The 24947-nt window shown below is 33.5% G+C and overlaps 1 protein-coding gene across 3 annotated transcripts in view; it reads left to right on the plus strand.

Moving 5' to 3' along the window:
- Nucleotides 1–5040: 5040 nt before the first annotated feature.
- Nucleotides 5041–24947, plus strand: part of PCB (Pyruvate carboxylase) — a 953241-nt gene continuing 933334 nt past the window's right edge. For all 3 annotated transcript variants that reach the window (XM_089592494.1, XM_089592492.1, XM_089592493.1), the window contains exon 1: nucleotides 5041–5198. In XM_089592494.1, the coding sequence (XP_089448620.1) occupies nucleotides 5066–5198 (133 nt within the window). In that variant the 5' untranslated portion in view covers nucleotides 5041–5065. The remainder of the gene's footprint in view (nucleotides 5199–24947) is intronic.

Raw genomic sequence — 24947 nt, forward strand, 5'->3', positions numbered from 1 at the left:
AATCACAAGATTAAATCAAATCTATCGAATAGCATGTTACACTTATAGGTATATAGACAGTGCAAGTAGCAAGGAAGACTCGTTACAGTCGTCGTCGACAATTGCTTTTTTTACGTGCTCAGCTATACAGCTATGGCCAACATTTTCACTTCTCTCTTCGTAAATGCACACTTAGTATACTGTTTTCACACATCTCTCAAACGTGCACCTATATGCACATTTTCACTAAAATCCATTCCTTTCTTTATAGGTATATATCCGTACCATGCTTCTTAAATAAAAAAAATGTGAGCCTGATTCAGCCGCTTGGCGGCAACGGGGCAAATGAACTGGTGAAAGGAAGTGGGCACACTCAGTAGCATTGCAGTCAGCAATCTCTTTACTTATCTTTTATGCTGCCATATCAACTGAGAAAATTTTTCGCATGGTCTTAAACATCTGCAGTCATTTGTGGTGAGACTATTAGTGCATTATTTCAAATATTCTTTATTAAAGATTTAAAAAAACTGTAAGGAGAATAATGCTTTATATTAATTAAGTCAAATCTTTAAACTTAAACAAAAATCATGTAAAAATTGTGGATGACTAGAATCAAATGAAATTATAACATCTGAACATATTAACGACAATGAAACTCTAAATAATTAAGAAACAAATTTCAAGGGCTTAATTGTTAATCTGAATAGTGGTCAGAAGAAAATTTTTAATAAAATTGTTAATAGTAATACAAACCTATATTTTATTGATGGTCCAAGAGGTTATGGAAAAACATGTTTGTAAAGAACATTAAATTTTATTTTTGTTAGAAAAAAAAAGGTTACATATAAGGCTTGGACAGGAACTGCTTGAATCTAATTACCTAAAGAGATGACAAGTCATGGAGCTGTTACATCCCAAGTTGATACAGACAAATCGTATTATAAGTAAAAATGCAATTCATCTGTTTAATTAATACAAGACGTATTGTGTATATACGCAAGATTATATGACAAGTGGAGCTCATTCGTCATTTATACGCATGTGTGTGTACTTGCTTTAAGGCAAATGTTTTATAATATGCTGACATATAATATGACCACCCTCGTTGTAAGGGTGCATGTATGTTTTGAAATTGTACGTTACATGTATAAATACATAAATTGTATTCTATGTTTGAATAAATAGTTTATTTGTGTATTCGTTGTCCATTTCTAATAATGTATACCAATTTACAAGTTGTAAATTAACACATTATTTTAGTATATTTTTAACTGATTGTAAAATCAGCAAAATAACGGATTGCAAAACTTGTTAACTTGTTCGTCACACTTCAACTAGTATTTGGCATTTCTTTTGTTGCTGATGCAAGCTTTCATCATCACTGACCTAAAAAACTTCATAGCAATTGTCAGAAAAATGCGGTTGGTACTGTCGTATTGTTATTTCCTCATACATTAAATCATAATATGAAAACATCATCGTGCAAGCTTACTGTTTTGCTGTCAACGCAGTCTGCAAGAACATCACTCATTAGTTGAACTAATTCAACCAAAGGCTTTTTTTGCTTACTCTGATGCTATAAAAACGCACCGTTAGAAGAAAAAATGGCTCTTTTTACGTGTGTGACCTGTCCTCTGAAGTTTTAGTCTACTCTTGATTTCTACAACTCGCAAGTACCTTATATACGTACGTCATGACGTAATGGCTGAGATAACTTGGGTGCATTTCGAGAACATCGATAGGATCAAACTACGCTAAGGAGCGAGGTACAATGAAGAAGGCCCGCTGAAAGTAGTTCTGGTGACAGCAGAGAAAGCAGTAACCACAACATCTTTTTGGCCACAAACATATTCGTGTAGTTTGAGGACCACTTAAAATTACTGCACGGAGCATTAGGGAACTCCAAAGCAGTAGAAACAACAATCAGTAATAGATGTAGGTTATTTATCGGTAATTCAATTAGGAGTGACCTATCTAAGTTCTATTTAAAATAATAAATCATTTAAAATGGTTTTAATAAAGGCATTCATTAATTAGTATTATCCACATCATTGAAATAATGGTTTTTACTACACTTAAAAGAGCAAACAAAGCTGACAAGTTAAATCCTAAGATACCCAGGAATGACACTAAAATACTACGGTTAAGACCTTACTCTAAGTAAGTCCAGTCGTAACAGTACATTTTGATTGTCATTAAATTTAAATAACATTGAAAGTTGTTTTTTAGAATATGAAACTGATAAAAAAAATGAAGACAAGTTCATAAAATTATTTGGGACGAAGCTTCAAAGATCTCTAAAAAAGCTTTTGAAATGGTGGATGAAGCTTAATAAGATTTAAGTTATAATATTATTTTATTCGATAAACAATTATTTATTTCAAGAGGCACTTCAAGACAAATACTTCCAGTTATATAGTATGGGTTTAAAAGATTTATATTTAGTAAAACTATAAAGTATTCATTTCTATTAAAACACTTAAAAGTTATGAAATGGAAAAAAATGTGCCGTTTACGGATTAATAACTTTTATTATTGGTAATGTTCATTAAAAATAGAAATATAAAGTCTTTTAAAATTCCTTAGGAATGAAAAACTGATAATGTTTGTAAAAAAACTAATGGGGATGGTATATAATGCTGACAAAAAAGTAATCCTAACAACTTATAATGAACTCTCGCATATTTTTAATAATAAAATTCTGAATTTTTTTTAAAGGAAAAATACATACTTATTGCAGCATAAATTACATAAAATATAAGGGTAGTGATTGCACTGATTAAAACATAAACAGAAATTTTTCCATAGAAACTCTAAATAATATACATAAAAGATAATCACCATACATTTTGAGTTAAAAAGGGGATTCAATTGTTATGTTGATAACAAACTTGAATAAATTCAATGGATTGTGCAATGGCACTAGACTCACTATAACAAAATTATTCAGATATAATTGAGAAGCAGAAATAATAACTAGTGAAAAATCTGGTAATAAGGTTTTAATTTAAAAAATAACGTTAACTAGCGGCAAAAATGTATCTAAACCGTTTATTGTAATCAGTAAACAGTTTTTATTAAATGAAGCATTTTTCATCACAGACAATAAATCGCAAGGTCGAAGTTTTTATACATTAGGATTTTTCTACAAAAAACCTCTGTTTCCTCATGTTCTCAACTGTACGTATTGGTATCAAGACGTAAAAATCAAGCAAACATTAAAAAAATTTATGGCAAGAAATTTCTGACCGTCAACAATTTTATTATTTTTTTGTCAAAGTTCATTCCTTATAAATTTTTTTTTTTTTTTTTTTTTAAGAAATTCAATTCTAAAAACATATCAAATGCATCTTAAAAATTAAACTCTTAACAAAAGAAAATATATAAAAAAATTACTGATTTATTAGGACATTGTGCTTTTCAATTCTTATACTCAGAAAAAGAAATAGCAACGTTACAAAATTTTCCATTTATATTATAACTGTGATTTGTATTTCAAAAATCTTGTATTTTAGTGAAAAATTGATTTTACAAAATTGAAGAGTTGCCTTGACAATCTCAAACTAGACGGGAAATGTCGATAAATGTAATTACTTGCATTAATTTTAAAAAATTAAAGAACAGGTTAGCCTTTAACTTTTCACTTAAAATTTCATCATTCAAAAAGTCGTTGTACTTTCTTAAGCACTTATTTTAAAATGAAAAAAATTGGATGTTTTTCTTTCCTAGGCTAAATACCATATTGCTGCTATGTGATAATAATATTTAATATTGGTTAATATATATTTTGATTCATACTCTCATACAAATATGTATACTTTTCTTTCACAAAAAAGCATTTATAACTAAGTTTTAATTCATAAATGATGCAAGCATTAGAGTCATATACCTACTTTATCGAGCTTAGGTCAAAGATTAAGAGCTAAGGTTCAAATGGTAGAGCAACTGTCTAGAAAATAGGAGGTTGCGTATTCAATATACACCCGAGAAAGATATTTTTCTCATTATTATTCATTTCTTTAAAAAATTTCTTGAAAGACAAAAATTATGTAATTTAGTATTATGAATTTTAATTATATTGGATATTAAGAAAAGGGCATGCATCAAGGATATAGAGTGCTTGTTTAAAAAGTGCCACCATCTATGCAAATGCACCTCTTGCTACAATGATTAAAGATTTTTCAACATTCACTTGTATACCTATTCGTCGCATGAAATTTCTTAATTCTTATTTCTTAATACTTTAATTCCAAGTAAATGTTGAATTTAAAATATAATAAGAAATAACATCATACAAAACTGTACATAGGATGCATGTTTTTAATATACTGAGATATTATAAATTTTACTAAGGAAAGTAGACAAAACTGAGTAACACTTGTAAGAACTCTATTAAATAACAAGTCTATTATTTTGTAAATATTAAGTTATTATATTTTTAAAATTTATGTAATTTTTGGGGGTTAGTGATAAAAGCTTGCAAGAGGACAAAAACCTACTAAGATGTATATGATCAGTTCATATTCATAAGACTTGTTGAAATACTATTTAGAAACCGTATTATATAACGAGTATCCTCAAAGGAAGATAATCATAGCTTAAAAAACGTGTAAGAATTTCCCATATCGTTACTTTAAGAGGCTCACTTTAAAAAACAAATAATGTTTTTTTGAATGACTCCTTTTTAATCACAAAAGCTTTTTAAATACAACTAACAGTTAAAATTCTTGTAAAAATAAAATTTGATACATGAATAGAATTATGCATTATATTAGTGCCTTATTTTCATAGCTAAAACTACACTGAAATATTGACTTCTTGTATCTTAGGAATTTAAACGAAAGTTTTTCAATTTATAACGATTACCTACCAAAATAAATGTTTTTTCAGAGTATTTCGAAAGATATTTGAGTGTAAGTTCTTATGAAAAGTGAGATTGATTGACTATTTAATGTTCACTAATAATTTATTACATTCAAAAATTTTTTAATTTTCAGCTGTACCTCAAATACTCAACTAGATATATAGCTTTTTATCTAGAATTCATTTATATCTTATATATATATATACATACATATATATATTCATGTATTTCATGACTAAAATGAATAGAATTACGGCAAGAACTAGGATTGAAGCAGTCTGGATCTTACGGAAGGGAAATTTCAGTACAAATATTGAGTACAAACCGATACGTAGCATTCTTGTAGCCAATCGAGGTAAGTTTTAATGCCTAATCTTAGAAACTACTATGATCTTATTTCATGTGATCCAACTGCCATTTTGCTAGTTTTAAATACCAGTAATTATGATTGTATCCTTATGTTAGTTTTTCATTATGTCATTCAACAGCATTTCTTACATTTTAATTTTTTTTATTAAGATCTCATTTTTAATTTCTTTTATCTTGTTTTACACTTTCTGTTTCTATCTACATGAATTTTTTTTATTTATATTTTCAAACGTCCAATTATAAATGACTGGTTAAAATGTTTATGTCGTTTTGTAATTGTAAATAATATTAAGAAGTTTAAAACACGATTGTTCGAGTTTAATTTACATTTTTGAAAGTCATTATATGCTATGTTAGTATTTAAAAGATGAAAGTTTTTAGTTAAAAGTATTGATATTTTCAATTTAAAAAATGATACGACCACATAAAAAAGTGGAAATCAAGACTTTGTTTATAATTTTTATTAAAAAATTAGTTACGAAGTTGATAATTATTCTGCAAATTATTGAAATGCGGTAGTACTTGCGTTAAAAAAAAATTAGCTTCATTTTAGTTGGTTTGTTAGATTCTAAAATTCACGCTTTTTTTCAAAAGTGCAAGGAAATTCTCACATTATACTTACTTATAACTTCTACTCCTTGAAGTTCTTGGTCAGGATGAAATAAAAAATATACTTTTATTTTATTCTTTTATGCAGATACAGCATAAACATATTTCATATAAATAACCCCTTTGAATCTGCATAACTAAAACTGGATGTACGACTAGGTAGCAGAAAGTTCTTAACGTGTAAGGAATTAAGTTGTTGTACATAAGTTGGACAGCAGGGAAGGTGGATTAGATGCGCAATATTAAAGTTAACAACCACATTCAATTATAATCATTCTTCTATGTACAGCTGAAGATCTTATAGTCTTACGTTTGTAGTCAATGGCCTACTTATTTTTATTTCTTATCGTAAGAGTTTTACGAAAGTGGAAATTTATTATTATCATCTCTATGCGTATCGTTAGATTAAGTCTTTTATTAAGAATAATGAAACTTGTATTTTCCTTTCAGAATTTCCGAAAATAACTGTTATCTTATTTATGAGTACAAACCAAAACGAACAAAGTACTTTGTATACTGATAAACAGTACTTACCATTTTTATTGCAAATACGTTAAGTTCATAAGAAATTCAATACAAACTATAAATACATAAATATCCACTTCAATTATAAGCTTCAAATTCTATTTTTTCTAAACATAACTGTGAAAAATATTGTTTGTACTTCTATATGAAAGAAAACTATTTTTTCAATACTATTTGAATAACAAATAAGAGACTGACTTAGAACATAAGTCAGAGTCTTGGACTCGAAGTCCCCGGTAAGAACGAAGCTCTCGCATGTATGTAGAAATCACATGCTTACTGTAAAATACAAGGTTCTTAAATATATAAGAGTTGAATATGATTTTTCCACAAATTTTCCACCTTGGTTTCATAAGAAAATATTAAATATAATGGTATTTGAGATAATATCTTCACATAATGCAACACCTCCTTTTTGTGTGCCACGATATTTTTTTCCCCTTTAGAGAGCCTGTAAAAGTTTTTTTTTTCTACATCTAACTTCCTTTCAAAGATATGGCACATTTTTTATATTTGAAGGGTATGTGCACGCATGGCCACGGAAAATTATTCGAAGAATAATACATCGACAACATCCAAAATGGAGGTTATGTTTTTTATAACTCAACGCCTCTATTTTTGTGCGTCACGATATTTTGTTCTCTTTAGAAAACCCATAAAACTGGCTATTTTTGCTCTATCTTGTTTCCTGTAAAAGATATGGTGTATTTTGTAATATTTGGATGTTATGCCATATTATAAATATCCATTTAACCAATACTGGCTATCTGCATCGGTCTGCCATACATGAAAAAATTATTTGTTTATGAACTTTATGAAAATAATAACATCAACTAGTGTACATGGTATTATTATTATTTATTTTTACTACTTGTATCCCAGCAAAAATGGGAGTGCACGCTGTTTTCGTATACTTTCTGGCCGATGGGTTTCCGTTCCGAACCGTTCTTATACACAGGAAATATACATGGAGTATATATCCCATCGTAACCCTTGATAAAGAACTTTGTTCTAAAAAAATGAATTAAATAAGGGTTTTTTAATAATATTTGAGGTATAAGATGGGTATCCAGAGCACAAGGTTAAGCAAATACTTACAAAAGAGTGTTAATTTATCGAACTCTATTTATTTAGTACAAAAAAATGCGGCCTTTCTACAGTGCCACTCTATATGTTCTTTATGCTGATGTATGTGTATAGCACGGGTGCTGCAGAACTGACTTAGCTGAAGTATGCATCTCGCCATGGGCCCGCGCAACAGTCGTACGCAATAGTAGAGGAAGAGGGGAAGGGAGAACCATCTACGGAGTACTGGCAGCGTTTATGGCAAAGCTATTTAGCTCGACACTCTCTCCCTTTGACACTCTATTAGTTTCGTTCGTCTAGTTTCCTCTACCTGTCAACACAATGTTATGAAATATTAGTACTTTTTTTTCGATACATATCTCTAAATTAACTGTCTTACTCAATCGATTTGATCTAAATTTATAATTTTGTCTCTAAGTGCTTTATGTGCCTCATAATATTAGCAACATTCTTTTTCGTGTGTATCCAAAGGACTTTCAGCTTTCCTTGATCCACACATTACTTTATATAGTCTTCATGCGTTACTGACATGCGTACTCGAACTCCTAATTTTTCTATCTTCAGTAGGTTGTTCGTTATTTTCTCTAAGTCCTCGTCGAAAGCCTTAAGCTTAGGACAACCGTCTATCAGAGTATACTTGATAACCGACGTACGGTAACACAAAATTGTAACAGGCATAAGGGTTCTTCTTAACATGTATCTTATTGACTTGTCTCATTATGTAGCCTTCCGTAAAGATAGAGTCTTTGCAATCTCTAAAACTTGCGTCTGCCAACGCTCCTAGTATTTTAGTTCTGCTTAAAAAACTTATGCTGATACTTGGACTTCCTTCTAAATACCTGAAAATTCTCTTTGCCTCCTCTTAGCCAATTTTCTTCTGATAGATTTAGTTGACTTTGGGATAAATAGTTACTGCAAAAGATATGTCTGGTCGTGTAACATTTTACACTTACACTTTTTTATCTTAAATAACTCTAAGATATTCTCTATGTAGACACTTTGATGCAATATTAGTGTTTTGTTAGTTTTATAACTCTCAATACTCATGCCAAAAAAGACTTAAGGTTTGCCCAAGTTTTTCATGTCAAACGCTTTGCTTAAACTCTTTTTGAATTTATCTCTTTTGTCTTGAGCGTTTCCTGCTACTAGAAAAGCATCAATGTAAAGTACTGCAAGGATTGTTATTCCTTTTTTGCTCCGGAAAAACCAATATGATTTATAAATATCATTCACAAAGCCTAACTTTAGCATCCCTGCACTAAATGTTTTGTTCTATCTTTTTAGACTTATTATAAATCCATAAAGACTTTTGATTTGCAAACTTTGCTAAATTTTGTGTTTTTGTTTAGCTCTAAGCCGTCTAGGATCTTTATATATACTTCTTCTTCAATTTCTCCGTTAAAAAAAGCAGTATTAACGTCCATTTAAATAACAACTAAGTCGTATTCTTTCATAACTGCTAGAACTGTTCTAATCACATCCAGTCTAGAGACTGGAGAGTACTTTTTTCAGATCTTATTTATTCTTATCTTTAATAAAAAGCCTTCATCTAAATCTTGTTGATCTACCGTTTTCTATTTTTCTCTTATCATGTTACTTAGAGTATACATGCTTTACAACATTAGCTACTATTGTCTGCTCTTGAGTTCCATGCCTTCTTTTAGATTAACTTCCCGTTACTATGCTTATTTTTTTTTTTAGAAGCTCTATGTTCCACTTCGTGCTCTTTATTTCTTCTAGTTTTTGCATTCTTGGTCTTCCTCTTTCCTTTATTTTTCCAACTGAGTTTTTCTTTCTGTTTTATTCTTCCTGCTCTACCAAATTTTTTAACGAGTTTAAGTCGACTTTTTCGATCTGATTTTGTTTTTCTCTATACACATCTTTATATACTATTTTCTCATTAAACTTTTTATGTCTAGACTCTAGAAATTTTCTAGAACTTGGATGCCAGAGAACATACGACGTTGATTAATATCTTACTAAATCAGCTTTAATTGCTCTTGCTCCAAATTTTGTAGTTGGTTTAAGTAGTTTTACATATGCTATACATCCAAAGCTCTTTATTTAATTAAAATAAACTCTTACTTCTTTGGAAAATTTTCTCAGAGCTATTTTAAACTCTATTCCTTTATGTGATAATCTGTTATATGCATGCCCAGCAGCTTCTACGGTTACCTACCACATTTTTTTGGGTAGGTTGTGACGTGGCAAATCGGATATACATCCAAACACGTCACGGAATCCTTGTCACCGACAATAAATGGTGAGAGTCTCATAGGTAGCTATTTCTCTCCTCCTGGATGTGGCTTGCTGTAGTGTATGAAATTTCAGTATCAGGCCCGTATGTCGTAGTATTAAGAGCAACTATAGAGCTTGGTCTGACTCTCCTTCCGTTCGCCCGGTACCCGTACCTTGGGGATGTGTGTGTGCATTACTAAAGGGATGAGTCTGTGAATGGCAGCTATCAGTGTGTTAGTGTTCCGGGAGCAAAAATGTAGTAGGGGTGGCCTATGTGTGGTGCTCTATTGGCTGATAGTGTGTGCTGGGCAGACGTAGCAGACGGTGCGCCTGCGCGGCGAGACAAGGACAGACACTTGAGCTCGTTGTGAAGCTAGCACCAGAGCAGCACGGCATGGCATCAGCAGACTCTTGTCTGCTGAATTGCCGTAACTTTGCCAAGCCAAAACCTCAGTGCCACACACACACATGAGCCAGCCCTTACACGGTCACCCAGGTTTCCCAGTTCCCTCGACGCTCGTAGCATCGCCAGGAGCATCACCAAGTACTCCACTGGAGTAGTAGCCTGGTAGGTGAACGTATACAGTGTTGGTGTTGTGTGTTGCGTGCTTGAAAGTAGTCGTCCCTCATTACCCTTTCCTTATGCCATATAGAGTCAGCCCAAATCCCCTATCACTAGTTACTAGGTGAACGATACCTCGATTTACTAATTAGTGGCAACAGCAGGCCACTACACAGGAATCGTTGCCGTTGTGATGTGCCATGCCATAAGTGTAACCTCAATGACCGTTATTATTTAACATCAATAAATAACAAATAAGCAGTTAAATATCAAGTGCATCTTGTTGTCGTGTCTTGGCTTAAGCAACACCGAGTGTAGCTGTGACAGAGTGGTGCCTTAGTGTTCGGGTAGGAAGTGCTTGTGATTAAAAAAAAGCTATTTAATTACGATTGCTGCACAGCACTACCTGTTGCTGCACACGGTGCTGCACAATACCAGTGATACCCAGTCCTTCCCTAATCCTCTTTAACAAAGAAGGTTCATAGCATAGAGTACGTGAAAATATTAAAAGTAAAGTTTTAAGTATACACACACGTTAGTCGTAATCCCCGGCTAACGTGTTACAAGATCTGATTTAAATATTAATGCTCTAAATTTCCTTTGTAATACATCACTAAATATTTTTGCTAAACTATTAAATTATGGTGTGAACTTGGTGAGATTTCTAACTTTGTGTTCTCCTTTTTAAGAATCTCTAGAAATTTACCTCCAGAGTACCTTGATCTGATTTAATGAGTACATTTTTGTCTTTACCTATAAGACTCCTAATATAAGAAAGATCTCAAGTGCACCTACTTACTTCTATTTAGTTTAAATAGGATAAGCTCTAGCTAGGTTTAAATCCTTATGTACAAATACAATAATAAATCTTTTTGCCATTATAAATAATTCAGAATCCAATATAGATTGATCAAAGTTCAGATTTTTTAACTCTTTTTCAAATTTTTGGAGTTTTCTTGAATAACTCAGAGATGCATGACCTAACCTAAAGTGACATAGTATATACATATTATACATAGTATATAAATATTATACCCTCTGTAAATTGCTTTTTTCTAACCTACTATTCTCTAACTTATCCTGCCTGATTATGCTCTCTATGCTTTTTATTAATTCCAATTTACCTATGTTCATAATATGTCTATTTGTCATATTCAAGTCCCATTCGATTAAAGTCATATTTTTTTTTCTACAGTCTTTGTTGACTTCAATTCAATGAGTTTTTCTCTGTCCCTTCCAATCACAGATATGCTTTCTCTCAAAATAGGTGTTTTTTCTACCGTATTTGCCGATTCTATATTTGTGCTATCTAACTGCAATTGTTTAAAGAACGTGATATTTGGACATATTAGAGCTTTGCAATAGAAATTGGTATTTTCTCTACTCTTTCAATTTTGATTATTTTAATGATTGATTTTAAATCTCATTGTCCAACTGGGTTTTTTACGATTATCCTCTAAGATTGTTTTATTTAAATTCTTCTCATATACTCCAAATACATCATTATTCAAGTAGATTCTGAACCCAGCTTCTGCTAACATTCTTAGTGGCAACAAGTTCTCTGAAATATCTTTAGAAGCAAAAACTTCTTTTAATTTGAATACGTTAGTCTCTAAATTTTATGTTTCTAGAATAAGATAACCTATACCATCTTGTCTTGTGTCAGCAAAATTATTTCTATTTGCACTCTTAATAACATTGTTTTTTCACTTCTGAAAGTTTCCTCTCCTTCTCCAGTTTCCTCTTTCTCTTTAGACGACTGAGTGGCTGACCTTCTAAATTTTTGCTAATTTCTCTTATTGTAATTGTTTTTGTTTACTTTACTGCTACAAACCTCATTGAGTTTATGTACATTGTTTTTTAAGTTTTAAGCTTTTTTTTCTTTGTTAATCGCATTTTTATTATAATAATTATTTTTAGAATTGTTATTACTCTTACTTTCAGCTTGGAGACAGTTCTTGTTCTTATGATTTCGTACTGTCTGGCAATAGTAGCAAAAGTATAGATTCTTGCGACGCAGAGGATAATCATCAGCCCAGTGACCATCTTTGTTGCACCAGTAGCAATGGTCCTCTAAAGCTCAAACTCCCTGTTGAGTGTACGTTCTATGAGCTTGAGGATTGTCATGTCTTTATCCTCTGCTCACTTTCTTTTTATTTCCTGCCTCTAGCTACAATAAAAATGATTTTATTTTCTCTAGGCTCATTGTATTTGTAGTTTGTCTCCTAATGAGAACATCACTTTCAACCTTAGGGACAGTATAGTTACTGCCTGGTAGAATGCTGTTTTTTTTTTGCTTGGTTACAGGATTGGTCTCTATGCTTATCTCGTACTCTTTAATTATGGATCCAAAGCATACACAAAAGTCATCTACTTTTTTTCTCTTTTAATCTCAATTTTATATAATTTAGCTCTTAGAGATGATTAAGTCAAATTCAGTTTAGTTGTTTTGAATAAAATTTTTTTTTCTATGATCTTTTACGGTTCTTGAACGTGTTAGATTCTTCTATAATAACATTCTATAATGGGACTGATGATTATGTCTCTCACTAAGTTCTTTCTTTTATTTATGGCCATCCTAGTTGAGTTTTTGGTTTATTATAATTTAAATTAACAACATCGTACAGATCATTACTTATGAGCTCTGATTTTGTATAATAAATCAAAATGTTAAAATTTCTTATTTGTGTAAGCTTGTTTGATGTTTTAGTTGTAATTTCTTTGGTAGTTAGATCATCGATTAAAACTCTATTCATGCACAATTACTTGGTACTCTTATCAGCTTCTAAGTCAACAATTTTATTAGAATTATCTCTGAAGTTCTTATTAACTTTTAAATGTCTCATGCTCAGCTTTTCAGCCTCTAAACTGTTCTTTGATGCCTCCAGCATCTTGTTGACTACCTCTTTTATGGTATGAGCCATGACTGCCTGACTTTCGTTTGTTTCTTTAAGTTTTTTTGAATGGTTAGCCAAGGCAGACTCTAAACTTTTCATCAAGTCTATAAGTTTACTTATGGCCGAGAGATGCACGATATTCATCACCCTCAGAGTGGTCTTGCTAATCAGAGATGACACGGTGAACAGACTCCCTGAAGGCAGAAAACCAGAAGCAAAGGCATCAGTTGATGCCTCTTGGGAGGAAAGGGCTGACGGTACCGATGCTCCATTGGGCCTCCGCAGGCGAGTCACTTTGCTGCCACAATTTGCTTGATTGAAATTCTAGTTCACCACTTCAATTATTAATTTACAATTAAAATCTACGATATTCTCAAATATTCTAAGCCTGCATTCTAAAAAATTACTATAAAATAAACTCTCATCCTAGATTACCATGTATAATGATTTTACTCTGAAATTTCACAATAGTTCTAAATATTCTAGGCTCTAATAGACTACAAAAACTTGAATCTCCAAAGTATTAAAATATTTTGTAGTATTCTAACAGGTAATTTTTAGTAATTTTAAGAGTCATTTAAGTGCTCCTGAACCAAGAAAAATGAATGTCAATTTCTCTTAGCTCAAAACAAAAACGGGCTCTCCTGGCCATGCACAAACGCGACACGTGCACCCAGTTACCAAATAAGAATTTCATGCACGGCCAAAATATTATTCGGAGGGAGATTGATTGTGTACTTGCTTGGAGTTCAAGTGGGTTAACAAATTTTTTTAGTCGTCACCAGACACTTTAGATGTGTGCATGCAACTAAAATTTTGTTTAGGATTTGCAGGAGAGTTGAGACAAGCTTGCAGCAAAGAAGTGTGCCGTCACATACATGCGTGTACGTGTGTAATTACACAAAAGTACCGAAACGAGAATGTACATGAGTGTGCTTTTCATTTTCTGTTACTCTATTTCTATACAAAAAAACGCACCACATACAACTGTCCAAGGTAAACGTACTCGAGAATAATAATAAACAACAAACACTCCTGCCCACTCCCTCCCGCATGGACATGAATTTACTCGAAGTTAGTTATCTCAATTCTCTACCTTTCTTACTCTATCAATTTAAGATAAAAGACAAAAATGCGCCAACCACCTCCAACAAACAAGGCCGTTGCAGATAACGTATCAACAGAGGAAGAGGAAAGGATGGGGTAGCACTTGCGCGAAAAAAACTCTTTCTCGGAAAAACAAAAAACTGCGCAGGATGCTCTCGCTCATTTCAATATCTCCGTCAATAACCAGTCTCTTTTTTCGATACAATGCACTCGATAGCAAAGAGAGAAGAACAAAGACACATACGCACTCATACGAATACCTCACTCAGCGCGCTTATAGAGAAACTTTGCTTAGAGACGGCGTCACTTACCTTGATGCTGGTCACTGTCCTCTAAAAAAAACAGTGATGACACGCAGGTAGTGCACCCTCTTTGATGGTGGTCTGGTTGCCACTTGCTCCTCTATTTCTCTTACTCTGCTTCTAGGCTGTACAAAATACAATATATACTGGCTTCTCTATTTCTCTTACTCTGCTTTTAACCTGGAAAAAATACAACGCACTTTTAGCACCTTAATCTTCTGATTATAACAGAAAACCACTTTCACGCAGTGGCCCACGTGCTCTGGGCCCATAACCTATTTGAAGAATGGAATACATGACCAGGGCACAAGGTAAATAGTTACTTACACAAGAGAGTATTTACTTCAGAACTCTATTTATTAATCCAAGATAGCATGACCTTTCTACAATGCCACTCTTTAACCTCAAATATGCAGATATTTGTAACGACGTAACAATGTTAGCCGTAGAATGGGGGCTATAAAAATGTCTCAACTGATTTAAGCGTCTCACCGTGAGCGCGTGCAACTGCCGCGCGCAACAGCTGCGATAGATTGGAAGGGGGGAACCATCTGAGGAGTACTGGCAGCGTTGATGAAAAAAGCTATTCAGCTTGACAAATAACTAATATTTCTTCAAACGTACCTACTGTTAAAATATATCAAATTTTACTTATATGTTTTATGTAGTGCATGCTTTATGAAAAAAAGTCTTTGTTTTTATTTAATAACTCATTTGTATTAGTGTTACAACACACAGAATTAATCTTATTTTTAGATTTACCTTTACGTAGTGAATAAAACATTTAAACATGAAATATAGACGTATAAACTAGTATGTAGTGATTACTGAAACACGTGTTACATTAAATAAATATGAATTTATGTTCATTCTGTGAACTACAGAATGTCTTTGTAAATTTTTTTGTGTGGCAATTTTTCTTCTGTTAAAATTATTGTCTGATACAGTTATTGTTCTCTTTTATTCATAATAACCCTCTTTTAACATTTTCCGCATTGAAAAAGTGTTTGAAAGTTATTTATAAATTCTTCAATTTTTTTCAAGCATGAACTGTACTTTGTATGTCAGGACCATGCAATAAGTATTTAATAACTAATTTTCTAAAATCTTCACCATTTCTTGTTGGATGTGACGTCATCAAAAAATGTGTACATGGCAACTCTTTTTTATATCTATTTATTATGTATGTTTAAATAAATTATGTAACTATGGAAAGAAATTATTTTTTGTTAGGGGCTATAAACATAATTGATAAATTTCGTGAAAAAACCCCTACACCAATGATCAATATTTAATTTGGGGTCATAGTATTTAGAGATTTTTATGATTTTTAATTAGTGAGTCATTATTCCAGCTTATCAAAGAGAGTACAAATCAGATCAACCAGTTTGTTAAATTTTATTTTCTTAGCATACATACAAAACGAAAAAAAGAGAAAAACTTTAAAAGTACAAAAGTATAGAGTGCAACTGATAATGAAAAATTAAATTTAAGACAAATATGTCTTATTTCTCTCAATAGTTTGTACATATTCGACCAAACTATCCTTTCAAATTTGTAGTATTGATCACAGTTGTCTTATATTTTAGAGAGCAATACTGTCTAAAATTAAATAAGTTAAACAAAATGATAAAATGAGGCATTTCACGCGAAACGTCCCACCAAAGTTGAACTGATATGAAATATTTATTGAATAATTAAAAAAAGGAAAAAAACAAAGGATCACCGTTCAATCTGTATGTACTACTAGGAATATTTAATTTTAGGACTACTTTATCGATAATTTAATCAAGATTTGAATTTCACGCTTTTATCAATGATATGCTTCTATGGTCAAAAAGATAGACAGCACAAAGTGAGATTCCCTTGTACCTTGAGCAAACTCTTGGTAGATGTCGCTTTTTTAGTTCTCTGGGGGCTCGTAAGCACAGCTCATGATGACTCTCTTAGATTATTTGCACCCTGTATATGAGCGTTTTTCTATATCAAATAACTTGACTACTGGGGTATACATAGAAGTGTTAATCTACCAGTATAAACCATAAAGTTTTTACTTTATATATCTAAAAGCATCCGTGACTGCTATAATTGTAAAAGATCTGGTCACTTTACTTATAAATGTAAAGAGAATTATTGTAATCATTGTCATTTGTTTGGTCATAGTTGTAATCATTATAAATCATAAAGATATTTAATTAAAAAAAAAAGAAGTGAGAATTGAAATTCCAGTCGAGTTCATTGAGTGAGCGGAGCAGCAAACTCAGTATCAGCTCGTCAGAACATCCCTAAAATTGAGCTGTCATAGCCATTGGCCGAGCGCAGAAACAAGACTTACCATCAATTTCAATACAGAGCCTGGAACTAAGACTAGCTTTACCGAATTTTCTTGGTGACACAGGTTCTGACCTCAATGTAATCAAATGGAAAAGATTATAAAGAAACGTTCAAGTGTTTTATAACTCTTTCTTCAGCTTATCGGAGATCAATCAAGGGATTCCCAAAAACTTAGGTCGAGTTAAATTTAATATTAACAGTTTCAAATTTTCTCTACGTATTGTATATGACAACTTCCCCATACCGTACGATGGAGTACTAGGCGTAGACTTCTTAGAAATGCATAAAGCGATTATTTTGTTTCCTGAGCATAAAGTAGGTCTCAGTCGGTACCTTTCACCGTTTATCGTAATCAGTTTTAAGTTTCTATGAGATCTAGAACTTTCTGCAGTGCTTAAATTCATAATTTTAACAAAGCTAATGGATACTTGCCGAGATTGGAGGCTGGACCAGGGATTTACGGGAGCAAATGTTATGTTAAGAACAATGGGGGATTTTCACACCTTCATATTACCAATACTACATCTACAAATATTAAGTTATCTATATGTTCCGTTGTTTTAAAATCATATACTAATACGATAATACTGATCAGGACTTTTTAGGGTATCTCAAAAGATCAAATACAGATAGATCGAAGAATCAGAATATCTAAAACCTTACAATACCTGAATCTGGACGAGCTAAATGAGGAGGAACAAGATCATGTATTTCAATGAGTGTGATCCTTTCCATACCAACTTCATTTACCTGGGAATAAACTGAATCAGACCGTCAACATTTAACATTGAATTCCTACTATTGATAATATACCCATTAATGTAAAGCAATATCGCCATCCTTCTCATTTCTGCGACGGTTGAAGATTTATTAAGCAATGATATAATTTAAAGAATCAGACTCTTCCTACATTCCCTGTTTGGGTAGTCACCAAAAAAAACCGATTTGAAAGGGAAGAGATAGTTGTACCCACATACCCCTCACTAAATATAACTAAATTTTGGACCAACTGGGCAAATATAAATACTTTTTGATCCTTGATTAGGCCTCCAGATTTCATCAGGTGCTCATAGAGCCAAATAACGCCCCAAAAACTACTTTTTCTACCCCTTTTCAACATCTTCAGTTCAAACGAATGGCTATGGTTCTGAAAGAAGCTCTTACAACTTTCCAAGCAGTAATGGATATCATCCTAAGCAGCCTTCATGGTATCGAATTATTTGTATGTATGGAAAATGTTGTAATATACGTGGTTTAACTTCAGGAACACAATAAGGAGTTAAGAAAATTATAAGGGTGATTAGGAACAACGGGATTAACCTTACAACTAGATAAACGTATGTTTCTTAAAAGGGAGGTCGTTGGTTTAGGAGACACCATTCCAGAGTGGGGAGTCAGGCCAGACCCTAGCAAGACTTGAGCGGTAGATGAATTCTCTGTACCTAAGACAACGATACATATTAAACAACTTTTATGACTAGTTAACTACTATCTCCACTTAGTGCCAGACTTGTCTAGCATTGCAATTTCTCTAAGTTTATTATTAAAAAAAGGGGCTCCATTTATTTAGCTAAGTCTGCAGATAGAAGCATTTTAAAAATTTGAAAGAATTATATGTACTGAACTTCTTTTGCAATATCCCAATTCTACGTGACCCCTTATTATAACTACATACCCCTCATATCTTGCCCAAGGAGCCATCCTAAACCAAGAAGAGATTTGTAAAGACTGATCTGTTGCTTATACTTCGACAAGTTTGAACTCCAACATCTTTTACAATATTCCCATTCTACGTGATCCATTATTGTAACTGAATACGCCTTCTATCTTGCCCTAGGGGCCATCCAAAATCAAGAAGAGATTGGTAAAGACAGATTAATAGCTTTTGCTTCGAGAAGTTTGAATTCCACGGAAATCAAATATATCCAGAAAAAAAATTTCTTGCTATGGTTTCTAATAAAACACATTACTGACCTTACTTATATAGACAAAAATTCACCACAGTAACCGATCACAGGCCCCTAGTCTGGTTAAATTCTTTCAAAGATTTAACTTCAAGAGTAGCGCGTTGGAAAATTAAGTTACAAAACTATACTGTTGCTTACAAAGCAAGAAAAATAAACTCCAATGCAGATGCACTCTCGCAAAATCTAGCATTTTTACCTGTTCTTAACTACCACAAGGACACCTCTTATGAAATTAGGACTGATAGGGTTTTAGACACCACAAAATTAATCTTTACTGAAATTCCATTCCATCCAATGAAGCTAGGCCTAACACATGCACTGACGAGACTACAACCGCAGAAACAGACGCCCTAGAAACTAAAAAATTCGCTGACTTCGAACTAATATGCATAAACAATGGGCTAAAGTCCATTCTCGCCCATACAATGGCACTATTGGGCTCAGAAGACTTGCTAAATCTGGCGCTGGTCGGTGGGCAAGGCACCATTCGAGTCTAATCCTCAAAATTTGTTAGGAAAAGAGATTAAAAGCGCTTAAGCTGATGGTTTGACCCTAGGACTCATGCCAGTACAGCTAGACAAGAAGATAGAAAACAGTTGTGCTGATAGTTTTCCCCTGGTACTAAAGCTGGCACCATAAGGAGAAGAGATACACTGAGAAAGAAGTGGGAGAGCAGAACTCTTTCGAAGGAGCTCTGTTTTACCAAACAGTGGGGCTATTTACCTCCGCTCGAGTGGGTCAGCTGCTGTCCCACAGCAAGAGACTTGAGCCCCCCTTGCGGTGCATACACAATCTCACTTGGCGAGACTGCAACTGTCTCCTATGTGGCTATTTCACTGACGGTGCAATTTTGTCCACCTAGTGGAACGCCACAGCTCCCACTCATGCAGGATACAAGCGATCCTTCGAGTGTGGAATACCTGTTGTACTGTAAGTGGCGCTACATACGCCCTACAACTATGAGAGCATAACCTCACCACTGCTGGTACATCACCACTCCCACTTCTTTCTTAGTGTGGAAAACGCTTGTGCGAATGGTTTTCCTCTGGTACTCAAGCCGGCGCAGCAGCCTTAAGGCGATCTGCCCCTGGTATCCAGATCGCCAAATCAGGAAGAGCAAAGCAATAAGAAAAAAGTAGACACCTTTGCTCAAAGATGTCGAGCAATTGCCCTTGAAGAGTTAGAAAAAATTAAAAGAGAAAGAGATTTTAGGGATTGCAGACAGACGATGGGTAGCAAAAAGGTGAGAATAGACGACGATAGGCATGATGGTAGAGATCAAGGAAGTTTTAATTATGAAGCAGTATTAATTTCCCGAGAGATTAGTTGTTTATGAGGAAAGATAATACCGTACATTTTTGTCAGTAGATTGCAAAGATAAGACATCTGCTTGCGAACAATTAAAGGACTTGTACATGATTGATATTAAAAAATTGTGACTAAGAAATCCTGAAATAGGTTCCATATTACAGACAAATTTATATAATAGACGGATATTTTTCTCCCTATTTATAAAAAAAAAATCAGAAGATACACCTTCAACCATCACAGTAGTAGAAATCCTGAGACAATTAAGGGACGCCATGATTAATTTAGGAGAAGTTACCGTGAGAATAGGTAAACTAAGAAATGGATTAGAAGAACTTCATTAGTTACCTGTAGAATATTCGTTATGACAAGACTGAAAGAAAGAAGATTTGCAACTTACTTTTTTTAATGAAGAGGTTACTATCCATTTACTTGACGATAGGTTAGGAATAATTAATAAGGTTCATGACTTTATAATGAGTATGAGCTCAAACTTCGATCATCTATACTTTGGAATAGATCGAGGTGCTTTGTTTAGGAAATAGAAACCCCGTATTCACAAGTTAGAGGTGCGTGACTTCAAAAGAACTTTGAGGTCGAAGACTCAAGGCGGAAATGTGCCCAAATACGATAGCCGAGAGTTCAAGCCTTCTCGACCGCATGCGCTGCGATATAGTCGTGCCTAAAGCAGCCTTCGTAGCAGGGAACTTTTTTGTCTAACGTCGAGCCAAAGCACCTCAACTATTCTGAACTGCTGTATTTCGTTGGAAGAGCAAATACGTTTTTATGATTAAATAGTGAGGCCTCGAAGCTCTTATATTCTTTCTTCTCATAAAAGTCGAAGCATGGGTCTTCAAAATTTCCCTTCATGTAGTAGAAGACGTGAGAAATATTATTCAGACAAAATAAAAGAATACATTCCAGAATACGTGAGTACTTGTAAGGAATACTAACAAAAAAAATTCGCTTGTGGGAAAAGTAAATTGCCCATGATTATAACGACTACTCCGGAAGAAGCTTTTGAAGTTATAGCTATGAATATTGTTAGAAGGCTTCCCATAACTGCGGTAAGCAAACAGTGTATCTTAACAATTCAAGACAACTTGACAAAATATTTGGAGACCCTCTCTTTACTCGATGCCACCACTAAAACTATAGTCACTCACTTTGCCCTGGAGTTTATTTTCTGGTTTAGATGCCCCCAAAGTAATAAGAACAGACCAGGTATCTTACTTCCAAAGCCAGTTAATGCAAAGATTTACAAAGGTATTTAGAATCAAACAATTACTATCTACAGCTTTGAGATCTCAACCATGAGCTCTATTGAAAGAAGCCATCACTTCTCAGGTAAGTATTAAAAAATGTACCTAGAGCAGGGTGAATGAAACACTTGACTTAAATTTTCCCTTTTTTTCATATAACACGTCATTTGACTCTGCTCATGGTTAAACATTCCTCATGAGCTTTTTTTTGCGCACAAGACACGGCTCCCCACTGAGTTCAAAAGTAAAAATTAGGACAAAATGTATGCAATGTATTTTTATAAAGTAATAAAAAAATTAAATAACACACAAAATACCACCCGCAAAAAGTTAATAAGAGTGCAGGGAAGTTCGAAAGCTTATTAATTTTAAAACTTAGCATCAAGTTATTGAAGTAATAAAATTTGATAGTCACTATACAGTTCAATATACAATAATTAAATTTACAAGGAAAATAAATGTGAAACTGGATTTGGCGCATAAAAAGACTAAAATTGGAAGCTTCAATAAAATCAAACAGGCCCTCCTACGATAAAACGTATAAAATTTTAAACCTACTTGAACAGTGAATTACCTGAATTGGAGAAAAGAGAGCGATAAAAGTGGCCACAGCTCATCGGGTGAGGCGCAGAAATCACAAAAGTCTCAATTTCATTATCGAGTTGTGCTTCAGATCTTTTTAATTTTTTCCCTTAGCTTAGAACTTTTTTGTATTGGAGCGTCACCCCTCCTTATGAAAAAAGAAGTTGTATATATATATATATATATATTGATAGTGACTTATGCGGACTTCACGTACTTCTAACATATATATTAATAACATGGTAGAAGTATGCGGACGACCACATAATCTCACTTTTGTCCTCATAATAACCCTTTCATACTCGTGATTGTCCGCATAAATCACTATTTATAAACATATATTTATATATTAGGTACAATATATAACAAAGTTTAGTGGTAACACAAGTTTACAATCCACCATCCACGTTTATTAGTAATGATCACGTCTACCACCACCCCACACACTGCATTAGCTGCCTCTTAAAAACAATAATATTACTTGCATTTCTGATCTCACCCAAGGAGATACTCTCTTTAGGTGAGGCAACGTAGAGCTATGTATATAACTGCGCACTGTATTGGTAACGAACAAAAGTCTTACATTTTTTAAAGTATAATGATAATCTTGAAGTTTAAATTAATAAAGTGACTGACACACAATTAACATTTCCTACAAGTAATCCAAACTTAAAACACCACCCATTATATCAATATAAAGCTGACAAACATTTAATAGGCTAGTCCTTGACTGAATGTGCGAGTAATCGTGATCGATTGGCAACATAAAAAATCCACTTCTGAAGGACCCAAATCTCAAAAATGTATGTTGTATTTCTTCAATCTCATATATAGTTTGCTGTGAATATGATCTCCAGATCTGGGAGTGATACAATAGGTGAGGTAATTTAAGGTTCCTATACAAATAAACCAGTGTGCACACATTAGTAAGCTACCTGCAGCTATTTATCAAAAATCTCAAAGCCTTGTAAGCCACTGACAAAACAGAGCTACTTTTCTCAAAAGTGAAAGAGTCCTTAAAGAGGACACCTAAATCAGGAATCTTAGTAAGTCTTGTCAGCGATAAGAGACCCAGAGCATAGTTATGAAGTACAAGCTCCCTAGACCTAGAGAACGAGATTACAGCATATTTCTTTACATTGGCTCTAAGACCGTTAGCCTCGCTCCAATTTACAATCGCATCAAGATCAGGCTGCAATATCCGACTATTAGAATCTTTATATACACCTTCATACGATTTGATGTCATGAGCAAACAAAAGAATTCCAGATCCATGTATAACGTCCCTAAAATCATTACTGTTTCGTTTCGAGCCTCTAGGTCGCGATGGACCGTTATCAAGGTCGCGGGGGGGAAACGTACCCGTTATCGTTGACAAATGCCTGTAGAGAGTACGGAAAAAATAAAACGCTCAACACGAACTCTTCAATGATAGGAAACAACTTGTATTTTTTCCTTTACAGCAAATATGAAAATGAAGGCGAATCAGGAAAGAAGACCGGAAAAATGACGCTAATAATTAAATAAATTGTAAATATGGACTGTGCTTAGACGACGGAGAGAGAGGAAGGCTATCCTTGACCAGCGTGCGTCGCTTAGTCAGTGCGATAAAGACCAAAAACATGCCGATCGAAGCAGACGAGTACTTAAGTCACGCTCGTTCTAACGCTCTTCGATTGCAACTAACTCGCTCGCGGTTTGTCTGGAGAGACTTCGACAACGCGGCGACAATTAAGGTAGGGGGGCCCTTTTGGGAGAGACCCCCTCGCGTTGCGGTGCCACGAGGCCTTCGTCTCTCTCTTTCTCGCTCTCAATAAGCGTATACACACATACGTGAACAATTACTATAAATAAGAAATAGAAGCGGCCCCAAGTGCGACACCTAAAAGACTTCCAATTCAACAACTACACCATCAGATACAATCCCTTTCAAAACAACATTCTGCTTATGCTTAGTAAGATATGAGGTAATTCACTGAAGCAGGAATCCCTCAAGACCAACTCTATGTAATTTTTGGACTAGTATCTTATGGTTAATGGAATCAAGCGCCTCTCATAACTAACATAAACTTAATCAACCTAGGCATTCACATTGAAACCCTCTTTAATACTATTAATTAATCTAATTAACTAAGATATCAAAAAATGTAATGTATTAGCAGATTAGCAACAGTAGTACGCCCATGCTTGAACTCATGCTGCTTATTAACCAACACATGATTTAACATACCATTTATTCTTAGAAAAACAAGCAAATCAAACAATTTAGTCACACTGCCAAGAATGGAGATAGGTCTATAACTTTTAACACATGCCTTTTCACCCTTTTTAAATACTGGGATGACCTGAGACAATTCTCAACACTGTGGCATGCAACCAGTTGCCAATGATTAGTTAAAAAGAATCATAAGAGGTTCAGAGAACACAGAATTGCAAGAGCCTATAAAGGACGCAGGACACAACTTTGAGTCTTTATTTGTATAAGTTCTTACACTAATCACTGCCACTTGATTATATCTGTTTACATCTTTTTTAATGACTTTCACCTTAGCCTTCAAATCTGCCTTGGGCAAGACTAACTTGTTACTTCATCCATACATTGTTACCCTAAACGTAAATTAAAAATTTAATCATTGAAAACAAATTTTATTGTGGAGTACAAAATCATTACCCCTTCTTACAAAAGAACAAATTAATTCTAATATTTACAACTCTAACATTATCTCAACAATCAATCACTAGAAGTAAATTTAATTGTCGAAGCTCGTCCTCCCCTTGTAAAAAACAAAAAGATAAAACATCACACTAAACATTCTTCCAAAATTCAGTTTTTATGGCGAACTGCGTGATTTCCCCCATCCTTGCAAACAGCTAGTAACCTATAAAGTAAATAAATTAAAATCTTTTGATAACCAAAAAGTTGAATGATCAATTAACAAACAAAATTCTTTTTCTC

This window comes from Copidosoma floridanum, unplaced genomic scaffold (genome assembly GCF_036245765.1).
Source record: "Copidosoma floridanum isolate Cflo_tuat_1 unplaced genomic scaffold, Cflo_Japanese_pri ptg000018l, whole genome shotgun sequence".
Taxonomy (NCBI): Eukaryota; Metazoa; Arthropoda; class Insecta; order Hymenoptera; family Encyrtidae; genus Copidosoma; species Copidosoma floridanum.